The 8,548-nt window shown below is 62.1% G+C and overlaps 1 protein-coding gene across 2 annotated transcripts; it reads left to right on the plus strand.

Moving 5' to 3' along the window:
• Positions 1-899: 899 nt before the first annotated feature.
• Positions 900-7,707, plus strand: FGFR4 (fibroblast growth factor receptor 4). Of its 2 annotated transcripts, XM_066197098.1 has the most exons (17): positions 900-1,719; positions 2,661-2,930; positions 3,034-3,123; positions 3,246-3,412; positions 3,499-3,622; positions 3,893-4,083; positions 4,201-4,339; positions 4,423-4,616; positions 4,860-5,005; positions 5,145-5,266; positions 5,369-5,479; positions 5,611-5,801; positions 6,214-6,336; positions 6,412-6,482; positions 6,752-6,889; positions 6,960-7,065; positions 7,152-7,707. In XM_066197098.1, exons 1-17 carry the CDS (start codon positions 1,647-1,649, stop codon positions 7,296-7,298), a joined length of 2,403 nt encoding a protein of 800 aa, XP_066053195.1. In that variant the 5' UTR covers positions 900-1,646; the 3' UTR covers positions 7,299-7,707. The 2 variants fall into 2 exon arrangements, with proteins under 2 accessions (XP_066053195.1, XP_066053194.1); XM_066197097.1 differs by lacking the exon at positions 900-1,719 and having other exon boundaries at positions 1,926-2,930.
• The last annotated feature ends 841 nt before the right edge of the window (positions 7,708-8,548 follow it).

Here is an 8,548-nt window from a genome sequence, read left to right on the forward strand (position 1 = left end):
CACTAACCAGACCTCACAGTGAAACCATGCCGTGCTGGAAGTTGCTGCTTTGGCACTGCACAGAGCAGCACAGACAAGGCTGTGCCCAGGACTCACGGTGTGGCCCTACAGAATGAGGGGTAATGGTGACAGTGACAGTGCACCCCACTCACAAGGCCTCAAGATCCATGCCAGGCATGGGCAAGACTGTGTGTAGGGCTCAGCACAGCCCTGGAAGATCTTGGTGGGAAGCAGTTGGCGAAGCAGACGGCAATACAGGAAAGGAGACTCATTCTAGAGCCAGACCCTGGCCATGTACTGGGGGACACTGACCTCTCTCAATGGCAACAGGATGTTCAGGGGACATTCTTCCTTGGGATCACACCAGCTCAGAATGTCTGAGGCCAGGCTTCCCCCAGTAACCAGGGGTCCTAAATGGGCCAACGAGCAGCAAGGCCTGGGCATGGTGGGGTCTGCCTGCCCCAGCACAGGCAACAGCATAGGGAAGGTGAGGGCGAAGTGTTTATAGGTCGGATTAGGCCACTCCAATGCTGGCTCGCAGCTTAGCCACGTTTTATGACACTCCGTTATGGGCTCCTAATGAGGGTCACAGCCACTTTATGGCACCGACAGCGATAACGCTACAACTAATTATGGCACAATTAGTGTGTGGGCTGCTGGGCACCCAGCAACACTCAGCGCCCTGCCTGGGCTGCAACACCTGCTTGGGGCTGGAGTGTTCCCACTCCCAGCAATCGGGGAGACGGGGGTGACCTTGCCCCCTACCCCATCTGCTGCTCCCCACGCATGGGGTCTGCCTGGAGGATGGCACAGGGGAGCAGCCTCGGGTGTTTTGCAGTCCCCTGCGTTCCCCACCGGCGAGGGGAGGCTGCACCGGCGGGGCCGGGACGGAGGGGCCCACGGTCCGCCTCTCGCTGCTGCGGGGGAGGGCCGGTGTTACCCCCCCACTTCCCCCGTCCAGCTCGGCGGCGGGTCGGTTTGCAGAGATGCCGGCGAAGCGGGGCCGGACCCCGTCCCCCCCTCCCGCCTCCACAGCGCTCCGGGCGGGGCCGCTGTAACCCGAGCGCGTCCCTACAAAGTGCCCGCGCCCCCGCGGCGGCGGCAGAGCGGGGCCGGAGCCAGCCCGGAGCGAGCCCCAGCCCTGCCCGCAGCCGCAGCCGTCCCAAGCCCGCAGCCGGAGCCGTCGCCGGCCCTGCCGCCATGGGGCCACGGTGTGGGGCGCGGCGGCGCTGAGCCCGCTGTCCCCGGACTTTGCCCCGGCCCGCGCAGCACAGGCGGCTCCGCCGCGGGAGCCCGTCACCGCCGGTAACCACGCCGACCGCGACCCTCACCCCCGGCACCATTCGGGCCTCCCCCTCCCGGGACACTCTCCCCTTCCCTTGGATCCCCCGCGGTCCCCTGCCCCCGGTTAACCTCCCTTAGCGCCCTGACCGGGCTGCCGCTGGCTGGAGAGGTCGGATTCCCGGCACGCAAATGGGGTATTTTCCCCTCCCATTCCTGCCCAGGGACCCCCTTGCTCTGCCTCCCGTCCATGCGCACCCACCCTCGCGGTGACCTGGGAGAGGACTGGACTGCCCGGCCGGATCCGCTCACCCAACCCTGCCTGTCCCGCAGGGTGGGACTCCGGCGCTGGGGGGGCCTGGAAGATGCGGCCCCTCTTGCAGGTCGTGGCGGGGCTGCTGCTGGCGGCGGCTGCCCGGGGCAGGGCGATGGAGCCAGGTACGACTGCGGGGGGCGAAGCGGAACCGGGGGGCGGCGGGAGTGGGGTCGTGCTTTCTGAATACTTTCTCCATCCCAGCTGGGCGGCGACCCCCGGGCTGGGATGCGGGTGCTTGCCCTGGGCACGCAGCCCCAACGCTCTGCCTGCAGGGCAGGGCTGGCGGGAGCTGGAGACACGCCACAGGGACCAGTGTTTCCATCACTGACAGGAGCAGGGTGTCTCCAGCCAGTCTGTCCCTGTGCTGTGGGAGCTTGGCTTGCTCCGTGGACACACGTGGCAGAGACGGGTTGCGAGTCCGCTGTTGGCTGTGGTTACCGTGTGTGGCTCCTGGCGAGGTGCGGGCAGTCCGTGCATCGCGGTGCTGGTTGCGGGAGAAGGACGTGCCCCCAGAGACCAGCTGCCCCACATCCCTCCTGTTCTGGCCATGCACTGGGCTGGAGACACACCCGTGCCCTCCAGGCTCCTGCACGCGGGCAGTGGGGCTGCCGTGGGATTGCTGTGCTGGCGGCCAGGTTGATTCTGCCCTCCACGTGCACACGCTGCCGCTGGCCATTGGCAAGCTGGGCTCCCGGGCACTGCCAGGGAGACCAGGCTGTAGGGGTCCCTGCCGTGCTTGGGGCGTGTAGAGGTCCGAAGATGGGTGTCTGGAGGGGTTTTGGTGCCCTCCTTCTGTAAGGCAGAACAGGCTGGAGCACCCTGCGTCACTGGGAGTGATGGAAGGATGGGGGCATGTGTGGCCTTGGACGGGAACATGCCATTGGGGAAACCATGTCCCTGTGTTCCAGGGCAGAGTCCAGCCCTTACCCGCTTCCGGGGAGGCAGAGCCAGGCTCTGGGCTGTGTCACACCACATGCTCTCCACACTAGGATGGGCATATGGAAGGGTCCTACTAATCAGGGAGGGGTGAGCACTGGGGTGGGTGCTCACCACATCTCTCCAGAGCTATTTGAGAGCCCCTTGCTGGAGTCAGAAGAGGAACATCTCCTACTGGACCCAGGAAACACATTGAAGCTGTACTGTGATGCCAACCAGAGTGATGCCAGTGTGGTCTGGTACAAGGAGTCCCGGCCACTCGTCTCGGGGGGTCGCCTCCACCTCCGTCAGAGCCTGTTGGAGATCTCAGAGGTCGCCTATGAGGACTCAGGGCTCTACGTGTGCCGGGCATGGGGAACTGGGGAGGTCCTGCGCAACTTCACCATCTCTGTAGTGGGTAGGAGCCCCGGCAGCACCCGGCTACCCCCGGGGCAGCAAGGCAGCACTGCCCTCCCAGCCCTGCAGGCAGGGATGCCCCTCTCAACCCTTTCCCTTTGCAGACTCCCTGGCATCAGGTGATGATGATGAAGATAGTGATGGGGACAGTCCCCACGGAGCCCGAAATGAGGAGTCGGTCTATGTGCACAGAGGTCAGTGCCACACCGGGGCACAACAGGAGAGGGCAGGTGGGGCAGAACCAGGGGCATGGGGCGCTGCTGCTTCCTGCTCCCAGCACAAGCCCCCTCCCACTGTACATCCTGCATGTCCCCAGCTCCTTACTGGACTCACCCACACCGGATGGACAAGAAGCTGTATGCAGTCCCTGCTGGGAACACAGTGAAGTTCCGCTGCCCAGCCTCAGGCAGCCCCAGCCCCAGCATCCGCTGGTTCAAGAACGGGCGCGAGTTCCGAGGGGAGCACCGCATCGGGGGCATCCGGGTACAGGCCAGCTCCTCCCACCCCAGCTTCCCTCCCAGGATCCATCTTCCCCAACTTACCTCACTGCCTTACCTCCCTCCCTGCAGCTCCGGCACCAGCACTGGAGCCTGGTGATGGAAAGCGTGGTGCCCTCTGACCGCGGCAACTACACTTGCCTGGTGGAAAACAGGTTTGGCAGCATCCGCTACAGCTACCTCCTGGACGTGCTGGGTGAGAGTTCCTCAGCATGGTGCTGATCAGGGTTCCCCCATGCCTGGTGGGGTGAGGGAAAGGGGCGGAGGAGCCTCTGTCCGCTGATGCAGCCCACATGTCCCTCACACCCCAGGGACATGGGATGGAGACCAGGCTTGGGTTGCACTGGTCTGTTTTAGGGCTGGGGAAGCGCTCTCTGTGGCTCCACAGTGGGTGGAGAAGGACAGAGAAAGGAGCCTCTGCTCTTGGCCACCATGTCAGTGACACTGCTCTGCTTCCTGTCCACAGAGAGGTCCCCGCACAGGCCTATCTTGCAGGCTGGGCTCCCTGCCAATACCACGGCCCTGGTGGGCAGTGATGTGGAGTTCTTCTGTAAGGTCTACAGTGATGCCCAGCCCCACATCCAGTGGCTGAAGCACATTGAAGTGAATGGCAGCAACTATGGTCCTGACGGAGTCCCCTATGTGCAAGTGCTCAAGGTAACAAGGGCTGGAAGCACTCAGGTCCCAGATACCCATGCTAAAGTGGTGACGGGGTGCACAGAGACTCCCAAGGAAGAGGGTCACTGACCATCCATCCCTCTCTCTCTCTGACAGACTGCAGATATCAACAGCTCTGAGGTGGAGGTGCTGTACCTGCGCAATGTGTCCATGGAGGATGCTGGCGAGTACACCTGTCTGGCAGGGAACTCTATCGGCCTCTCCTACCAGTCTGCCTGGCTCACCGTCCTGCCAGGTAGAGGTGGGGTCCCAGTGTGGGGTCTGGGATCCTGAGAACACAGAGGCCATGCCTCAGGCCAACTCATTCACTCCCTGCAGAAGAGGAGCTGGTGCGGGAAGCTGAGGCCCCTGAGACCAAGTACACGGACATCATCATCTACACCTCAGGCTCACTCGCCGTGGCCATGGCCATTATCATCGTAGTACTGTGCCGGATGCAGACTCAGTCCAGCAAACAGCACCTGGAGCCTATGGCAGTCCACAAGCTCTCCAAATTCCCACTCATCCGACAGGTGGGTGCTAAACTTGAGCCCTGGTAATGCAGCGGGACCTTGGTGACCAATGGGCTCCATGAGTGCCACTTGTGCCCACGACACCGTACCCTGCTGCCAGCCTTGGGGCTGCCCTTCCCACTGCCTCCTGTGGCTCCCTCAGCCCATTGCTCCAAGTGAGGGTCTTTTTGCTTTTCTCTTGCATCTTTGTTTGGCCCTGGAGCATGGGATGGGATGGCTGAGGACCTGTGTCTCTCTCCACAGTTCTCCCTGGATTCCAGCTCCTCCGGGAAGTCCAGCACATCCCTGATGCGTGTCACCCGTCTCTCCTCCAGCTGTGCCCCGATGCTGGCTGGTGTCATGGAGCTGGACCTGCCCCTTGATGCCAAGTGGGAGTTCCCCCGAGACAAGTACAGTGCTACACAGGGCAGGGAATAGGGGCTGCTGTCACCAGCTGCCCCAGGGACAGGAGCATGCGGGTGGTGGATGGGGAGGCCTCTGGCCACCATCATCCCTGTGATCTCTCATGGTTCTGCTTGTCCCTGCCAGGCTGGTGCTGGGGAAGCCCCTGGGGGAAGGCTGCTTTGGCCAGGTGGTGCGGGCAGAGGCTTACGGCATAGACAGAGACCGGCCAGACAGAGCCGTCACGGTGGCTGTCAAAATGCTGAAAGGTAACAACAGCTCCTGTGCCGGTGTCCTGGGAACAGAGGTGGCATCAGCGCCGGGCAGGGATGCCACCCAGCTGGCATCGTGACACAGCCCTCCTTCCCTAGACAACGCCACCGACAAGGACCTGGCTGACCTCATATCCGAGATGGAGATGATGAAGCTTATGGACAAACACAAGAACATCATCAACCTCCTGGGAGTCTGCACACAGGATGGTGAGGGGGCTGTGCAGGCAGGGTTCAGGCAGGGCATGGAGCAGGACTGGGAATGCAGACTGCTGGGGTCAGTGGCTAACTGGAAAGGGAGAAGACAGGGCAGGGGCTGAGCAGGTGGCTGCCCTTCCCAGGGCCGCTGTACGTGATTGTGGAGTTTGCTGCGAAGGGCAACCTGCGCGAGTACCTCCGTGCCCGCCGCCCCCCGACACCTGACTACGCTTTTGATGTCATGGCGATGCCTGAGGAGCAGCTCTCTTTCAAGGATCTGGTCTCCTGTGTCTACCAGGTGGCCCGTGGCATGGAGTACCTGGAGTCCAAACGGGTATGGCTGGTATGGCCTGCATGGGCTACCTGTGCTGGGCACAGCTGGGGAGGGCATGGCGGTGACAGAGGAGCTGTGTGTCCCTGGTGAACCCACTGTCCCTGTGGAAAGGGAGCCCAGCCCATTCCCATAGGCTGTCCAGAACCTCCCAGCCCCGTCCAGCAAAGCTCAAGGCAGTACCTCCCCAAAAATGTGGGACTCAAAGCCTGATCCACCTCCTGGAGAAGTGTATGTGGCCCTGTGGCCCCCCCACTGTGCCTGTCACTGCAGCCAGCCCAATGACAGGATGGCCCCACCACTGCAGAGGTGCTGGGGGTGTGTGGGAGGGAAACGGTGATTTTGGTGTCTGAAGGGGACATGTGGAGCCGGAGTCACCATCTCACACCCCTGTGGGTGATGCTCCCCCCGGCAGTGCATCCACCGTGACCTGGCTGCCCGCAATGTGCTGGTGACAGCAGAGAGTGTGATGAAAATCGCTGACTTCGGCTTGGCCAGGGACGTTCATGACATCGACTACTACAAGAAAACCAGCAACGTGAGTGGGACTCCTGGGAGAGGGGCACAGGGACCTCCAACCAGGGCTGAGCTGAGCAGGGGGTTGCTCTCCTAGGGTCGCCTGCCAGTGAAGTGGATGGCACCCGAAGCCCTGTTTGACCGTGTCTACACCCACCAGAGCGATGTGTGAGTCCTGAGGGGAATGAGGGTCTGTTGGGTGTGGGTTGAGGATGCTGTTGGTGTGGGACAAGGCAGCACTGTGGGGTTATGCATGTACTTAAGGGCTCCCATGAGCAGAATGGGGGTGCTCTATGGGGACAGCAGGGCACACATTCCCCAGGGGTGATCCCCCCCTCTCCCACCCTTGCTCCCACAGCACTGCAGGGTGCAGTGGGCCAAGCTAGGGGAGAACCCTAGGATGTATTTGATCCTCCCTTTGCTATGTGTGATCCTAGGTGGTCCTTTGGGATCTTGATGTGGGAGATCTTCACGCTGGGGGGCTCCCCATACCCTGGCATCCCTGTGGAGGAGCTGTTCAAGCTGCTGAAGGAGGGGCACCGCATGGATCGGCCATCCAACTGCACCCACGAGCTGTGAGTACCAGCCAGGTGGGTGGTGGGCAGGGGGCACAGTGAGGCCCTGCTAACACACCCTCGTCCCCAGGTACATGCTGATGAGGGAGTGCTGGCACGCCGTGCCCTCACAGCGCCCCACCTTCAAGCAGCTTGTGGAGGGGCTGGACAAGATCCTGGCAGCTGTTTCAGAGGAGGTGAGAGGAGGGGAGTCTGGTGGGTGAGGGCTGGGCAATGTGGGCACTGATAGCACTGGTGGTCATGGCACCATCCCTCCTTGCAGTACCTGGACCTCTCCATGCCCTTCGAGCAGTACTCGCCCTCCTGTGAGGACACTGCCAGCTCCTGCTCCTCTGATGACTCCGTCTTCACCCATGACCCGCTGCCGCTGGCTCCCCGCCTCTTCTCCTACCCGAGCGTGAGGACTTAAGGGAGGGCAGGGAAGGGTGATGCTGAAGCCACCTCTGCCCTTGCAGGGAGAGGGTCCAGGTTCCCAAAGGTCCCTGCTTTGTCCGGGCTGAGCAGTGGGTGGGCAGGGTCCTGAGCCACAGCACCAGGGCAGGGTGTCCCTCTCTCCAGGTTCCTTTTGGGCACTGAGCCATCAGCCCTGGCTGAGATCTGCCTGGTATTGGGGGCAGCAGGACCTGGAGCCTCTCCAGGTGGGCACTGCCTGGGATGCCCATGGCATTGCCGAGAGAGATGGGCTTTGGCCAGTGCTTCAGTGGAAGTGTCTCTGGGCAGGAGCCCTGCAGCTGCCAGGCTCCTGCTGCATCTGTACATAGGCACAGAGATGAATATTTATGTACATGAAATATCAACCTGATAAATTATTTTTTTGGAATACATCCCAGTGCAGTTTCTGGGCTGCTCCTGGGGTGCAAAGGGCTTGCCTAAGCTTGGAATGCTGGTCAGGGGTTGCCTCCTCTCTCCCTCATTGCCCCAGCCAGTACAGGGGCCTGCAATCACTCCTGGGGGACATGGAGACAGTGCCACAGGTGCAGGAAGTGATGTCCCCACTCCTGTGCCTCCAGGCCTGCTCCAGCACAAAGCACCCTCGCATCTGTTCCCCATTAGCCACTGCTGCACTAAGCCACCGTGAACTCCGCTACCAGCATTGCCCTGAAACCGATCCCCCAACTGCCATGGGCTCCCAGGCTGGGAAAATGCTCTGGGGCCCAGCCCCACGCACTGGGAACCTCCCACACCCTCCTGCCCAGGCCAGCCCAGCACTCCAGATAGAAGTGAGTTATGGACTCTGTCTCCCCAAAGCCTGTGGGAGCACAAGTTGGGAGTCTCCAGCCCTCCTGGAGGGCTCTCTGATACCTGTTTTGCCCCTCCTTGCCCTATGATGCCCAGCAATGACAGCAGCGTGGGCAGGGAGGGCTGCAGCTGTCTCACCCCCTCCTGCCAACCTGCTCTCTGGGTCTAGGGTTTCATCTAGGGCCAGGCTTTGCCAGCCGTTAGCCCCAGGATCTGGTTTCCTCCCTCAGCTCCCAGCTGCACTCACAGCCCCCTGCCTGGAAACTGCCTCTTCCAGCATGGAAGCTGGCGCTCTGAGGCACAACCTGCCCCAAAACAGCCCACGGTGATCAGGGCTGGCAGGTGCTTTCCAGGGCTGCTGGAAAAGGAGCCCCTCAATCCTGGCTACTGCTGTGATGGTGTCAGGGTCTGGGATCTCAA

The sequence above is a fragment of the Chamaea fasciata genome, unplaced genomic scaffold (assembly GCF_029207755.1).
Source record: "Chamaea fasciata isolate MVZ Bird 193981 ecotype frontalis unplaced genomic scaffold, bChaFas1.0.hap1 SCAF_15, whole genome shotgun sequence".
Classification (NCBI taxonomy): domain Eukaryota; kingdom Metazoa; phylum Chordata; class Aves; order Passeriformes; family Sylviidae; genus Chamaea; species Chamaea fasciata.

Excerpts from the sequence above, each read along its gene's own strand:
- FGFR4 (XM_066197097.1), top strand. The coding sequence starts at position 2,450 with ATGTGTGGCCTTGGACGGGAACATGCCATTGGGGAAACCATGTCCCTG. Across the intron at positions 4,617-4,859 it reads AATTCCCACTCATCCGACAG|TTCTCCCTGGATTCCAGCTC; the intron begins GTGGGTGCTAAA and ends CTCTCTCCACAG. Across the intron at positions 7,066-7,151 it reads TGGCAGCTGTTTCAGAGGAG|TACCTGGACCTCTCCATGCC; the intron begins GTGAGAGGAGGG and ends CCCTCCTTGCAG.